This window comes from Paramisgurnus dabryanus, chromosome 4 (genome assembly GCF_030506205.2).
Source record: "Paramisgurnus dabryanus chromosome 4, PD_genome_1.1, whole genome shotgun sequence".
NCBI lineage: Eukaryota > Metazoa > Chordata > Actinopteri > Cypriniformes > Cobitidae > Paramisgurnus > Paramisgurnus dabryanus.
Window position 1 is genome coordinate 21894185 of NC_133340.1, and position 16227 is coordinate 21910411.

The following is a 16227-nucleotide window of genomic DNA, read 5'->3' on the forward strand; positions in this document are numbered from 1 at the left end:
CAAAAAGAGGAAAAGGCCCAAAGCAGTGGAATGAAAGATGTGATTGGACCCTTTAAGATTTACACTCTCCAGTTGAAAAACATTTCGTTCTGTAGCCCAAGTTGTGCTGATGGAGGACTTTGGACAAAACATACTGCACGTAACCCACAAAGATTTCACATAGTGTGCTGTAAACGTCATAAATTGGCTACTTTGCAATTTGACCATTAATCTTAAAGGCAACACAGATGTCTGTTTTGTGTTGTGGCTGTATAGTATATACAGCAGGTGGCAGTATATAGCAATTCTGTAGTTTCACTATAGTTTAATCCTGCTGATTTCTGTCTTCATATGGCCTGCAGAAGCTTGTCTCATTACACCCATATTCTCTCCTAAAGCCCAAAGTGTAGTTTATTTATTTGTGCATGCTAGTTTACACCTGCTAAAGCTAACTAAAAGCCAAATGAAGTGTGAGTGTATATATATATATAATATAATAATAATAATAATATATGCTTTGACACAACTTTATCTGACATTTAGAAACAAAAAAGATTTTCTAAACAAACAAATTTTTAAACATCCCATTGTCGACCTATCGGTTTATTCAAAATTATGAGCGTGGCGGCTTTTTGTTTGATCAATTCTTTATCCAGGGCCTTTTAATAAATCATAATTGTTTTGCTGTGTCATGGTTGACTGTTTTGTGCATGCGATGCATGACCGGACTCAATGTGCTTGCATGGTAACAAGTTGTGTTCCACAGACAAAAACCTCTAAGACAATATCTCTCTTTTCTATCTATCTCCAACGCCCAACTATCACACACACACAGGCAGACATCAGGACTCCGGCCAACCAGTCCTTTTGTTTCCCTCCCAAGTCCAAGTTCAGGGTATTTAAAACACACTGTAAACACTCTGGTGCTCATGGCAACTGTCGCCATGACGGCGTGACAACAAGCCTTTGGCAGCTGGGGTAACTTAATATTTGCCTTGCGTTAGCATAACATTTTCATTATGTAAGGCCGAGGCAGCGGGGCGGCGCGCACCCATTGAAGTTCAGAGCAGTCAACGGTTGCTATGTTGCTGTGTGTTGAGTTGCAACTGTGGCAACAAACCCATGTTGAAGTACTTCCTTCAGAGAACATCTGGTGAAAAAAATGTCCCGGGGGCGTAGTGTGCTCTGAGAGAGTGAGACAGAGAGAGGAGGGAGGGGTGAGAGACAGACAGACAGACAGACAAAGTGATATGAAACAGGCTCGTAGTGTAGTTGTGCCTATACGGTGTACAGACGTGTTTGATTTCTGTTGCCATGTGATCTGACTCAGTTCATTCGGTAATTGCATGACTGAGGAGAGACTAAAGGTTGTAAGGCGGTGTGAGTAAACCTGTTTATGTGTGTGTGGACTACACCCATGGCTACACCTGTGTGTCAATTCAACACACCACAATGACACCCTGCCGATGCATGTAAAACACTATATTAGTCAAACATGCACTCAAAGGCTTTATGAGCTGTTGAGAAACAATTATGTGATTTCATTCCCACCATTAGGTTCCATTTTTACTGTATTCTGTTTGGGAATAACATTATAAAATGTGATGTTTGCTTCAGTAAAATGATATTAATTTAGACTTAGTACAGAGTAGACTACTATAGCCTGCATCTTTATAGAGGTAGTTGAGTTAATTGTGGTGATCCTCGGTGTGTCTCATATTACAAGTTGTTCATGAGTCATTGGGGCATAGGTAAATAAAGTAAAGGGTTAAGGACAAAGGATTAGCGCCTGGGACTACATTACCCACAATCCGCCGCGCACTCATTAGTGACGTCAGCTCTCACGTTTCGCAGACGGGAGCGCTGCTGATTATCTGGGCAACTGTCAGTGCAGACAGACCGCTGGCGAGCCCGACAACCGCGCATCCAGCTTCATTCCTGGCATGCTTTTTGTATTTTATCGGAAAAATAGAGCAACTGTAAACATTTATTTGCGAGAAGTCTTGAGTCAGTCCACCTGGAGTTTGTTTTAAATTGACGCATAACTGCGAAGGCAAGATTAAAAGTTATATTAGAGGTAAGCTTTTACCTTGAGTGAAGAATGCAAAGTATATTATAATGCAGCCTTGGTATGTTTTTCTGCAGTTAAAGATATGTTGCATTAAAGTAGGCAGAATTTAGAAAGCTTATCAAAGTTTAGAGAATAGCTATTATACATTCTTGATAGGCTACACTGAATGTCATTAGTAGTGTTTATAATTGTTAGTTTAGCGAAAATGGCTACACTTTACATCCGTTTTTTTAAAACGTAGGTTATATAATTTAATCAGAATATGGTTCATGTTTTGTTCAACGTATTAACTTAAAAATATAATTTGCATATTTTGTTGTTGTTGTTATTGTAGTGAGTGGTTTTATAGTCATCCTGACTGATTCATTAATTGATTGACAGCTGTCTGCATAGTTGTCATAATTGTCTCTGCCTGCCACCTTCAACGTTCGCCCAGGTTGTTCTCGGGTTTTGGTTGCCGCCCGTTTGAATGCTGCAGGAGTTTATAAATAAGCGCATCATGTTACTATGGGTCTCTGTCCGTGTTTCCATGCCTGAAAAGGCTCCGGATCAGCGTTTATTTCATCGCAGTGAAATGCTCAAAGCCCCATTAACAGACGCGCGCAGGGCTGGATTGTGTGCGCGCGGGGCAGTGCCACCGTGCCATAGAAGAACACCGTGCGCGCGTGTGTTTAACTTCTGAGGTTGAAACAAGTATTTAGATAACAAAAGTTTGCAAACTTTCATTTTACAACTCTTACCAACAATTAAAATATCAGGAGCCATGCTCCTTTCATAGCCCCAAACTGCACGTAGCCTATCATAATATAAACATTGCGCATGACATTTCCAACAAAAGCTTTTAAATTTTAATAGTTTGCAGTGACTATAATTGCATTCATGTTTTATGTGGCTGTTGCTCATTTGATTACAATATATTCCAAAGTACACACCGTCTTACAATTTTTAAATACTTTTTTGTTTGAAATGAAAGGTTGTTATGCGAATAAGTTGGTTTGATGAAGAAAACCCAAAGACCAATCACATATGAAGATATGATATGATTCCCTATTTTGGGGTGAAGACCCCTTCCAGATGATTTTACGTTAAACTGACAGACATTCATCCACCACATCCAACAAAGCTGACAAAGGCTCTCATGGGGTCTTTGTGTGGGGCTGACTGTGAAAATACAGGCGTTCTGAAATGCTTTGGCAAGTGGGTTGGACACATTTACATCTTACAGACTAGTTTAGCAATGTGACACTTGCCTTAACAAACAACACTAACCTTTAAATGAATGTTAGTTTTGCAGCACCTAAACCTGAGAGTTTTTAAACATGTGTAAGGATCTCTAGAAATACAGTGGATCAATTGAATACAGACTTTGTAATTGAGCAGTTATGGCCAACGGTGTTTAGCGTGGACTTCATCTCTGCATCAGCGAGGAGGTTGTGTGTGAAAAGATTCTTTGTTGTTTGACAGTGAAGTCACTCTTTCACTTGCGTGTCCCGTTGGTTTGGGTCTGTCCTGAGCTCGGCACCCAGCAAGGGGCTTTTAGACTGTGTGAATGAAGCTCTATGTTGACCCACCTTCTCTCTGGAGGAAACGACTCACACTCGTACTGGAGCTTTAGTTTTGTTATTAAAGAAAGGTGATCGAGGAGCTAATGTGACTGAAAAAACCCATGGACTAAAAGTGAATAAGTGTGTTGCCCAAAATCACTGTGGATACAAGTTCCGTTGTTTTCAACATACTTCAGCCATTCAGTGTTTTTAAAAGCCATAGTTAAATTGAACATTCGCAAAGTGTCTGTTTGGAAATACAGCTCTGTGGTTATAGTTTATTAGTATGACCAGTATGATGAGAAATAAGTATTACCATGTACATGTTACACTGGACCACAAAACCAGTCATAAGGGTAATTTTGTTAATGAGACTGAATAAATAAATAAGCTTTCTGTTGATGTATGGTTTGTTAGGATAGGTCAATATTTGGCCGAGATACAACTATTTGAAAATCTGGAATCTAAGGCTGCAAAAAAAAAATCCTCTTAAAGCTGTCCAGATGAATTCCTTAGAAACACAAATTGCTAATAATGAATACATTTTTTATATATTTACGGTAATAAAATGTATAATAAATCTTCATGAAACATAATCTGAACTTAATATTGGCTGCTGGGCTTCTGTAAAATGATGTTGATGTGGAGAAAGCTTTTTAACCCAATTCCACACAGTATACAGGAGTAAAGTACATGACAAATGTAAATGTGAATGCGTCTTTTAACTTTCTCACAACAAATGTGACCCTGGATCACAAAACAGTCCTAAGTCGCACGCGTACACTGTTTAAAAAATTCAGCATAAATTAAAACAACTTGGTTTTGCAAGTCAATTCAGCATACTATTTTAAGATTTGTCTTGTGAAATTTTGACATAACTTATTAAATCAAGTTGAAACTTAATTATTTTAGTTAAAGTAACATAAAAATATATGTTGATTTGACAAAAATGCTATGTATTTTTTACAGTGTATATTTGCAGCAATAGCCAAAAATACATTGTATGGGTCGAAATTATCACATTTTTTTAAAGCCAAAAATCATTTGGATATTAAGTGCAGATTATGTACCATAAAGATATTTTGTTAATTTCCTACCATAAACATATCAAAAAGGTATTTATTATTAGTAATATGTGTTGCTAAGGACTTCATTTGGACAACTTGAAATGTAATTTTCTCAATATTTAGATTTTTTCACTGACCCAAAACTCAAAATGTTATTTTTGGCCGAGGTACTGCATTTTCAAAGAGTTGTATCTCAGCCAAATATTGTCCTATATCCTAACAAACCATACATCAATGGAAAACTTATTTATTCAACTTTCGGTTAATTAATTAATTTTTTTTAATTACAAATAAATTCCAAAAAATATATTAATCCATTTTCTGGGTGATGTTATTAGCAACGCCTGTGTATTGCCAGCACTCTTAAAAATAAAGTTACTATGCATTGCCATAGAAGAACCATATTTTTGCTTCTTGAAGAAAGGAAGAACCTTTCTGTTACACAAAAGCTTTTTTAGGCTATAAAGAGAGAAGTTTTAGCCCGCAGATAATTCATTATAACTTGTTAAAATTGCCACTTTGTAGGTGCGAAGAAAAATTTGCTGTTTGGGTGTGTCCTTTAAAATGCAAATGACCGGATGAAAGGCAAACACTGATCACCATGATGGTGACTTGTTGAAATTAAAACTAATTTGTGCTGTCAGTTTTTTTCTCCCTCTTTCTCTCTGCACTAAATGGCAGTGCTGTGGTTGGATAGTGCAGATTAAAGGTTGGTATTATTGTAATAAGACTCAGTATCTACGTCACAACACAGGCGAAATTTCAATGACCTATTTTTAAACATGCTTGCATAGAATGGTTTACCAAAACAAAGTAACTGGGTTGATCTTTTTCACGTTTTCTAGGTTGATAGAAGCACTGGGAACATGGAAAACTCTAGTTTTCATGCTATGACCCTTTAAAAACCTTAACATCAGGATAGCAACACCCTAGCAACCACCAGGAACACTACAGCAGATAGAAATGTGATAAAAATCATATCTGCATAACAACATCCTAGAAACCATTATCCAAACCTTTGTTTCAGAGACTTTTTGAAAACTGTGTTTTTGCACAATTTATGATTAATGATCACTGGAGCATAGACTCAGAAAAACAGGTACTAAAGCTATCACTGGGGTGGTACCATTTCACAAAAAATTCATACATATCTGTTCCTAAAGGGTACCGTACTACTGTCCCAGTGACCGCTTCTGTATCTTTTTGCTGAGAGTGCAGGATAGTCATTTAACAGGTGCTTGTAACCAAAGCAACTCGCTCTTATTATAGAAGTTGCAGTAACTTAAGTTCATAATTCGTCGTAAGAACACAATGGTAGTAGTTCATGGATTAAACCTTGTAGGTTTGTAACAATATTTTTTCATTTATAATCAAGCACAGATCTTTCTCAAAAGGTTAAACATGCACATGCTTGTGTGTGTGGTTTTAATATACTGGAACCGCAGAAACCTCTCTTATAAATCACGGCTCATCATTTGCAAACGTCTCACCGGCCTCCATACTTCAAAGAGTATAAACTCAGAGAGGTGTGTGCCCTACATCATCCAGTGTATACTCTGTTGCTGAGGAAACGTTGTGCTGTGTTTAAGCCGGCTGGCAGGAGCGCAAGCAAATGTCTGGCATAGATACAGGGACGAGGTTGGGGTGTGACACACACACACACACATAGACAGTACATACTGCCCCAAGGGCTGACAGTCTCCATTCTTAGGAAACATATTTGCCTTTGTGAGCTTAGTGTGTCACAGGAAAGAAGAGATATATCTCTGTCATCTCTATGATTAAGTGATTAAAATGAAGATTATATCTATACTGTTCTCTCACTGTTATTCAGATAGACCTGCAAAAGTGCAAATTTATTGCATGTGTTTTTGTGTTATTGCATTGCTATATATTTGGCACACGCACTTTATTGACTGACATCATGGTGTTTTTGTTTTTGGAGACGTCTACTGCCTGCTATTTATACGCTTGTGGTTTTATCGCGTGTCAAAGTCGGCCGACTTTCGTGACCACTTGACCCTGCCAAATCATAACATAACTGATGCCAGCTCACATCGAGAGGAAGTGAAACAGTGCCACTGCCACCACTTATTTCTGGAAGATCTGCTGAAACATTGCCACTTTTCGTATTTAAATGATATTGGATGGGTGGATTCGCATGTAACATTATCATTTGTTATTTTGGGATTTATTCCTAAACTTTGTTTTGCTTAAAACTGCTTCTTTGTGGCACTGAGAATAGCATCATTAACACTTAAACGTTTTAATTTGGAGGCGTGTATCGTGGGAAGAGACAAAACAGTGAATCAGTCAGAGATGTTATCGGAGTCATCTTAGTGTGTCTAAGCAACGGATTTAGTGCCACAGATGAACGTAACCTGTTCATTTTTGTGCTTTTACTCATTTGCAGACGCCTTATGTTTAGACGTGGTGGTGATGGTGGAGCAGTGAGGAGATCAAGACCAAGAGATAAAGAAGAAGGTGGAAAAGCTTAAAATATATTTATAGGAAGCCTCTGATAACTCTTGCTGAAGGCCAAACAAATGTTGGCTCCGGAAGAGGAGCTCCTGAGCTCCTCTAAACCCACCAAATACGGAGAGCTCATCATTCTTGGGTAAGAGCATCCGTATTCCTTACATATATCAATTTAGATCATATTTATTATTGACTAAAACTCACAGCCAAGCTAAGTAAAGCTTTCTAATTCATGATTTACAAACCTTTCTTTGCCACACAGTTACAATGGCTCACTACTGAATGGAGATAGGGGCAGAAGGAGGAGTCGGTTTGCTCTATTTAAGAGACCCAAAGCCAATGGAGTCAAACCCAGCACCGTTCACACCGGGTGCAGTCCGCAGACTGCCAAGGTATGTCATTTTCAATAATCAATTTTCTATTTAATCATCTGTATCTATACAGCTTTTATTGGTTACCATCAATTATTACCACCATTATGGCGATCAGTGTTTGCATTAGCCCATTTGTATTTAAGGGGACACATCCAGAAATTGCTAATTTTTGCTTGCACCTGCAAAGTGCTAATTTTAACATGCTATAATCAATTATCGGTTTGGTATTTTGAGCTAAAACGTCACATATGTACTCCGGGGACCCCAAAATCATAATATGACCCTTTAAGGACATCTGCACAAAACAAATATTCTCTGATGTTATCGCTCACAACAGTTATCGTCAATACAAGATGTCATGATTTGCACACACACAGTTCCGTTAGCAATTCCCGCTCTTTTGCTAACTTCAGTCACATACCATCGAGCCAAAACCCTGCTTTTTAAAGATATGGCAGCACACTCAATGTCAACAAACCCAAGCACAAACAATGATTGGCAGGGTGAGAATGCTTATGATTGGCCCGTGTCTCTTTAATGTCATTTTTAAAGCTTTGGGTTGTCATCTTTTATGTTTGATAGTCCAAAACAAAATGCTTTGGGATTTTATCCAGAGCTCCTTACACAGATGTAAGCCATTTAGTCTGTTCTGTAGAGAATTAATGTTCATGTTGTACTGGTGTTTATTTAAACCTGTTTTAACCTGATATGATTTATGTCACTAAGTAAAATGTATTTTTTTTGACAAGCGTTTGGTGTTTTATATGCAGGCCATCAGTAACAAAGACCAGCACAGTGTATCATACACCTTATCTAGGGCACAGACCGTAGTCGTGGAGTACACACATGACAACACTACTGACATGTTTCAGGTACGGCTACGTGTTCTCGCTTATTCATATCTGATGAGTTTAAGAGGAAGGATTTATTATCTCTCTGTATAAACACCCACACATGATCATTGATATCATTCAAACTTTCCTTTCCCTTTCTTTTTATTTGCAGATTGGTCGGTCCACTGAAAGCCCCATAGATTTTGTGGTGATAGACACGGTACCTGGTTGTCACGGTAAAAGCGACACGCTGTCGTCCCAGAGCACGATTTCACGGTTCGCATGTCGGATCGTGTGTCAGAGAGCGCCGCCGTACGCAGCACGCATCTACGCCGCCGGCTTCGACTCGTCCAAAAGCATCTTTCTTGGGGTGGGTCAAAGTGCCTGTCTTGACACACTCTTCCAACACAAACTCTCTTCTCTCTAACAGTCTTTCATATTCATCCATCCATCTGCTCCACGATCCATTCATGTGTTCACCTGTCTCCTATCAATGCTCCTGGAGAGGCTGAAATGAACAAGTGAGTGATTGAAGAGTGATTGAAAGTTAGACTGAGTGTGTGTGTGTGTGTGTGTGTGTGTGTGTGTGTGTGTGTGTGTGTGTGTGTGTGTGTGTGTGTGTGTGTGTGCGTGTGTGAATGAGTGAGTTATGTGAGTGAGTGAGGTAAGTAAGTAAGTAAGTGAGAGAGTGAGGTAAGTAAGTGAGAGAGTGAGGTAAGTAAGTGAGTGAGTGAGGTAAGTGAATGAGTGAGGTAAGTAAGTGAGTGAGTTAAGTAAGTGAGTGAGTGATTTAAGTAAGTGAGGTAAGTGAATGAGTGAGTGAGGTAAGTGAATGAGTGAGTGAAGGAGGTAAGTGAGTGAGGTAAGTGAGTGAGTGAGTGAGTGTGTGTGGCGAGTGAGTGAGTGAGTGAGGTAAATGAGTGAGTGAGGTAAGTGAATGAGTGAGTGAGTAAGTGATTGAGATAAGTGAGTGAGTGAGTGAGTGAGTGAGTGAGTGAGGTAAGTGAGTGGCTGAACGTGGTGAGTGAGTGAGTGAGTGAGGTTAGTGAGTGAGTGAGTGAATGAGGTAAGTGAGTGAGTGAGTATGGTAAGTGAGTGAGTGAGGTAAGTGAATGAGTGAGTGAACGAGGTAAGTGAGTGAGGTAAGTGAATGAGTGAGTGAATGAGTTAAGTGAGTGAGTGAGTGAGTGAGTTAGTGAGTGAGGGAGTGAATGAGTGAGTGAGTGAGTGAGTGTGGTGAGTGAGTGAGTGAGGTAAGTGAGTAAATGAGGTAAGTGAGTGAGTGAGGTAAGTGAATGAGTGAGTGAGGTTGAGTGAGTGAGTGAGTGAGGTAAGTGAGTGAGTGAGTGAGGTAAGTGAGTGAGTAAGGTAAGTGAGTGAGTGAGGTAAGTGAGGGAGTGAGTGAGGTAAGTGAGTGGGTGAATGAGGTGAGTGAGTGAGGTTAGTGAGTGAGTCAGCAAGTGAATGAGTGAGTGTAGTAAGTGAGTGAGTGAGTGAATGAGGTAAGTGAGTGAGTCAGTGAGGTAAGTGGGTGAGTGAGTATGGTGAGTGAGTGAGTGAGTGAGTGAGTGAGTGAGTGAGTGAGTGAGGTAGGTGTTGAGTAAGTGAGGGAGAGGGGTGGGTGAGGGAGGGAGGGGGTGAGGGAGGTAAATAAGTGAGGTGAATAAGGTGAGTTGAATGATTGAGTCAGTGAGGTTAGTGAGGGAGGTAGAGAGGAAGGGGGTGGGAGAGTAGATGAGTGAGGGAGGTGAGGGAGGGAGGTAAAGTGATGTGAGTAAGTGATTTGAGGGAGGGAGTGGGTGAGTGAGGGATGACGGAGGTGAGTGAGTAATTAAGTAGGTGACTGAATGAGAGTTTGAATGATTGACTGGCCGAATGGGTGAATAAGTAAATGAGTGAGTCATCAAGTGCATGAATGAATGAATGAATGAATGAGTGAGAGTTTGAATGATTTAATCATCGAATTTGTGAATAAGTAAATGAGTGAGTCATCAAGTGCATGAATAAATGGATGAGTCAGTGAGTGAGATTTTGAATGATTGAACGGAGCGAGCGAGCGAGCGAATGTGAGTGTATATGTGAGAGTTCATGATTAATTTAGTGCAAGGGTGAATGAGTGAGTGAGTGAGTGAGTAAATGAAGTAATGTGAGTGAATAAAAGTGAGTGAATAAATGAGGGTTGATGATTGAATCAGTAAATGGCTGAATAAGTAAATGAGTGAATGGATAAAAAGAGAGGGAATGTATTAACAGGTGAATAAATGAGTGTGCCAATGAATGAATACAGTGTGGTAGCACAGGCCGTCTCAGTCCAGCTATTCCCTGTATACACACTATGCTCAATTTCATGTGTTTTTCAGGAGAAAGCAGCGAAATGGTGGTGCGCAGACAGCCAGATGGACGGACTGACCACAAACGGTGTATTAGTGATGCGTCCACAACACGGCTTCACCTGCGAGTCCAAACCGGGCAGCTGGAGAGAGATCTCCGTCTGTGGAAACGTTTTCGCGCTCAGAGAGACACGGTCTGCACAGAAACCAGGCCAAGTGGTGAGTGCCAACACAAAAGCTGTCATTCTGTCTGTCTTACACATAGACACTGGCCTGTGTCCTTTTGGCTGCATTCTCCATTGTTCTTACTGTAGTGGTGCATTTTTCAGAGCAGGAATCAGTTATCGACCATAGCACTGGAACAGATGCACATGCATGAAAACAGAGCCATATATTAAGTCATTTATCAAACGTAACAGCAAAAATGTTGTCATTTTAAAAATACAACCATATCACGTGAAAAATCACGGTGAGCAAAGATATCTGATGATAAACCAGGTCTAGCAGAAATTTCCAAAACAAGGTCCAAGAGTCATCAAGTCCTCGCCTCACACGGTCAAGAGGTTACCAGTGTGATGTTTTGGTAAACATAATTAGCAAGACTTGTTACTTGAGAAGTCTCATCACCAGGACATCTGAAGGGGAATTTGCTGCCAATTTATGTTCTAGAACATTCCAGCGATAATTCCGAAAATTCCTTATCACCTGTAAAAGAAAGGAACACTTTTACTTCTGCATTGTGACAAAGTTGTAAATCAGCGATCGCCAACAGAGACAAAATCAAAAACAGAACATGTGTCCCGTGTGTGTTTGCGTGTGTATATGTGTGGTTGTGTGTGTGTGGTGTTGAGCGTGATATGGCTTCCACCCAACTGCAAAGTTTGTTGTGTTTTTAAAATCTTGTCTCCATGGAGTCATAAGTCCGGGTCTGTAACCTCGCCATGCAGCTTTTTTCTGGATGAACAGTGTGAGACGTTATGAAATGACGGTCGGTGGTAAACAACTGCAATTCGAAAAATCTCCCCAGTTCCTCTTGGAAAACCAGCGAAAACATTTGTCAATATTTATAACTGAGGTTTAAAGCTCAGATGTAAATTGTAATGTTTTAGGGTAAATCTTATTTCTAAATTTAACTAAATAAAAATACATTACGCAAATACATAAATATGCAAACAATACTCTATTAATTCTATTTTAGGACAATGTTAATGTCATTTTTTTACAATTAGTCACATTTTCCTCACAACTTCTCGTGACTGTAATGGGAAAACATCTGATTCTCATTACTGTAATACTATAATGAAAATAATCCTTTCTGCACACGCTTTTTAAAGTAAAAATCATCGAACACACACACTAAAGTATGAATTACTTTTTATAATTTAAACGATACATTGTTTGTTAAATTACAGTCATTCACAATAAATTATTGTTTGATTATGATCATCTGTTTATTGTTTCAAATAACCAAATTGTTACACTGACAGTAGACAGCAGAAAAGTTTGTAATGATTTTTTAATCTCCTGTTTAAATTTAATAAAAAAATTTAGAGGGTAGACATTTTTTCCATTGTTTCTAATTACAGTAAAACTCAGTTTTTAACATTTTTGTCAAAACATGTTTATTATTATGTTATCATGTTATTATTTTGTTTTATGGTGCTACTTAGCTGTATTTTTAAGTTATGAAGGTTTAAATCAAAACAAACCAACTGCAGTTGAATTGATATTAATTGGAATGCACAACCAAAAAACGAGATTTCTGAAAATCGTTATACAATGGAACTCTTCATATCATGAAAATCTTTATCCATGTTTAAGTGCTATAATTTTGTCCCCAGTGCTTCTATCAACCTAGAAAATGTGAAAAAGTAATTAGTTTTGGTAAACCATTCTCTGCAAGCATTTACCTAATTGAAATTGGCCTCCCCTTGTGATGTCAGAAGGGGATAATACCGCCCCTTTATCTGCACTATCCAACCACGGCACTGCCATTTAGTGCAGAGATAAGCTCATTTGCATTTTAAAGGACACAAAAACGGCACATTTTGCTCAGTTCTACAAAGTGTCAATTTTTACATACTATAATAAATTATCTATATGCTATTTTGAGCAAAAAACTTAACATACGTATTCTAGGGACACCAAAGATTTATTTCACATTTTTAAAAAGTCTGGTGAAATGTCCCCTTTAAATAAAATTTTTCATAAAAAAAAGCTTTTTTTAACAATACAGTAGGTTATCAATAATCCCACATTTAATCAAAATATCCTCCTAAGACCCGAGCTTTGGTTTGTCTTTTTTCAGATTTCTTCCAGCTATTTTGGGTTTAGGAAGAACCAATAAATATAATAACCAAGTTTTTTCTTTGAACATGAAGCAGTGTAATTGTCCATGTTTGTGTATAACAGGTTCAAGTTTCACAGAATTAAATATTATGGTGCAAACAACAAAAAAATGTGATGTTCACATATGTGAAGAGGATATGCTTAGTTTTCTTATTATTTTTTATTTAGGGGTTAAATATAACCTGTACATGTTTTTGACAGATTCCTCCTTGAAAGCAAATGTCACATTAAGTAAAGATAGTTTCGCACTTGTCAAAGTGCAGTATTGATGCAGTTCCAGCTGGGAAACGGTTTAATGGTAGGACAGCTTGTTTCGTGTGTGTTCATCTGGCTGAGAATCGGAGATGTCGTCTTGATTTGTGAGGTCTGGCTGAGACAGCGGTCTGTATGCAGACCTGAGGTGATGCTGGAATGTTTAGTTGATATGTTTTGTTCTCTAAATAGTGGATGTGGTTTGGACTCAGTCCATGGTGACTCTGTGTGGAATCGCTGGGGATGCGAGTGATCATGTTTGTGTATCAGAGAGAGCCCTCTAGTGGCTGTTTAGAGTCATGAGATGTTTTGCCAAGTTAAAACTAAGAGGTCACAGATGATGTTCTCAACTAAGTATAATTCATGGTAAAACAACCATGCCTATTATAATTAAATTACAGCTTTATTCTTTCTCTCCTTCTCTATAGGTTGAAAATGAATGTCAGGAGCTGGTCGACGGCTCTTTAATCGATCTGTGTGGTGCGACTCTTTTGTGGCGGTCAGCAGAAGGCCTCTCTCGGACACCCACCGTCAAACACCTTGAAGCGCTTCGTAGGGAACTGAATGCTGCGCGACCCCAATGTCCTGTAGGGTTGCACACTCTGGCCTTCCCCAGTTTAGATCGCTCCATCAGGGGTTCACCCCACGAGGACCAGCCCTGGGCATATCTTCATTGCGGACACGTGCACGGTTACCATGCCTGGAAAGGGCGCCACCGGTTCATGAAAGTGGGCTCGACCGAAGAGGAGGAGGATGAGTCCGAGACAAAAGAAGCGATGGAGACAGAACTATTGATGGAAGGGGAGAGAGAGTGTCCGCTGTGCCGTACGCGGGGTTTGTACGTTCCCTTAAAGTTAGGCCGCGAGTCGGGCTTCTACCTGGACGCTGCTCCTCCAACACACGCTTTTAATCCGTGCGGTCACGTGTGTTCAGAACGAACGGCAGCGTTTTGGAGTAAACTGCCAATACCGCACGGAGCTCAAGGTTTTTACCCATCATGCCCGTTTTGTATGAAACCCCTCGCTCGGGACAGGAAGTACGTCAGACTTATATTTCAGGGACTTACAGATTAACTGTATGTGTGTGTGTGTGTAAGTGACTTCACTGGACTAGCAGTGCTTCTACATGCTGCTCCTCAAAAGCGCAAAACTACCAGCCTAAGTTACATATTTAGCCCACATCACTGTTTTTCCCACAAGCATGTTCTCTGCACTGCCGACTGCCTCGTGCTGCCTGATTGGATGACGCGAAACGTTCGCTGTACTTTTGGTAGTTTACTGTTAAATGTGTCTGAGGTTGAGCTGAAATAAATACAAATACATGGTTACAAGATGACACAATCATTTTTACTTCTTTACTTGATCAGGAATTTGAGCTTATGCACGTCAAGTAGTGGTCGACCGATATGGATTATTTTGCCGATACTGATATTTAGAAAGCAGTGTGGCCAATATAACACAAATGTAAACACAAGAAATGAAATCCAAATAGAAAATTGGTTAAAATATATGCATGATATTTTATCAGAACTTCGCGCATCCCAGACAGCAGACAACTCTGGGCCGGATCCGCACCGGATTTGCACCGGATCAGCACCAGAGCTGTTGACTTCGGCACAGATCTGGAGCGGATCCGACATAGAGTCGTCTACTGTTTGGGATTGTCACAGTTACGCGCCTGGCTCGAATATAACTTCTGGTCTGTGTTTGTTTATTGTTCTGGCTAGCGACTAAACTCTGGAACAAATACGTTGTCAAAAATAAAAATGTTTTTGTTTTGTAGACGAGGGGAGACATTGAGCATGAATCACTGCTGTGTTAAGAGAGGTTTGGCAGGCGGGAGATTTAAGGATCTGTACATCAATTTTACACAGTAATGTTAGCTCATCTTAGCACCTGATACTCTTTAGCAATGATTTGTAATTTACTTGTTATTTATTTAGCTTATTATCAGAAATAATCCACTCTAGAAGGACTCAAGTTGTTATTATTTCCGGGAATCTACCAGAAGTTAAGTTTGGGCCACGAAAGTCGTTTGTTTATGTTGTTGCCACTGAAACCGTCTAAACTTCCCCAATACTTGAAAAATATTTAAAAGACAAATGATACATCACATTACTGTGTTGATCTGTGTAACACAACGTAACATCACGGAAAAAAGTTAATAGTGATTGGTGGAATGATATACCCCCAATGCCGTGAATAAAAAAATATCGGCAACTGTAATATATCGGTCTATCACTTACATTAATGCACTTGTTGTCTGATTTATGGTTTTGGTCTTATTTTCTGTGCTTGATATTTCAAACTGCAACAGATTATCTCAAAATACCAAACATGTTTATCATTATTGAGTTTAATTTGAGATTTTCACTCTACAAAATATTATATTATTGTTACGTTATATTATTATTATATATATATTATAATATTATGTGGGTTAAATTGTATTGTTGCATTTTCTCAAAAATGTTTTTGTATCATTCTTAAAGAATAAAGTTTTTATTTTAATGAGTGCCCATCCACTTTTTGTTGTATAATGTAATGTGGTCATTCAAACAGAACACTGCATCATGAGAGAGAGAGAGAGAGAGAGAGAGAGAGAGAGAGAGAGAGAGAGAGAGAGAGAGAGAGAGAGAGAGAGAGAGAGAGAGAGAGAGAGAGAGAATTATATGAGAGATAGACAGAGAGAGATAAAAACAGAAAGAGGAGAGAGATCACACAGAATATCTGACAGACTAACGTAAGTGAAAAAAACATAAAGCAAACACGAATGAATTAATTAATTTATAAAAGAATAAAAATAAATAAATAAATACCGAATGACACTATTAAATACATAAAGAAAATATTAATGACTTAAATAATAAACAACAGATTAAGAGTGAGACTGAAAGAAAAAACTATACGAGACAGACAGAGAGAGAGATCTGACAGAATATTTGACAGAC

The 16227-nt window shown here is 38.9% G+C and overlaps 1 protein-coding gene across 1 annotated transcript; it reads left to right on the plus strand.

Annotated features, from left to right (window-relative positions):
• The first annotated feature begins 1855 nt into the window (after positions 1–1855).
• On the plus strand, positions 1856–15787 carry peli1a (pellino E3 ubiquitin protein ligase 1a). The gene is made up of 7 exons (XM_065295070.2): positions 1856–2056; positions 7075–7278; positions 7402–7531; positions 8284–8385; positions 8519–8716; positions 10707–10895; positions 13706–15787. Exons 2-7 carry the CDS (start codon positions 7208–7210, stop codon positions 14348–14350), a joined length of 1335 nt encoding a protein of 444 aa, XP_065151142.1. The 5' UTR covers positions 1856–2056; positions 7075–7207; the 3' UTR covers positions 14351–15787.
• The last annotated feature ends 440 nt before the right edge of the window (positions 15788–16227 follow it).

Bases quoted from the DNA above. Each gene is read 5' to 3' on its own strand.
- peli1a (XM_065295070.2), top strand. From the start codon at position 7,208: ATGTTGGCTCCGGAAGAGGAGCTCCTGAGCTCCTCTAAACCCACCAAA. The intron at 7,532-8,283 runs GTATGTCATTTT...TTTTATATGCAG, and splicing joins GCAGTCCGCAGACTGCCAAG to GCCATCAGTAACAAAGACCA. The intron at 8,386-8,518 runs GTACGGCTACGT...TTTTATTTGCAG, and splicing joins ACACTACTGACATGTTTCAG to ATTGGTCGGTCCACTGAAAG.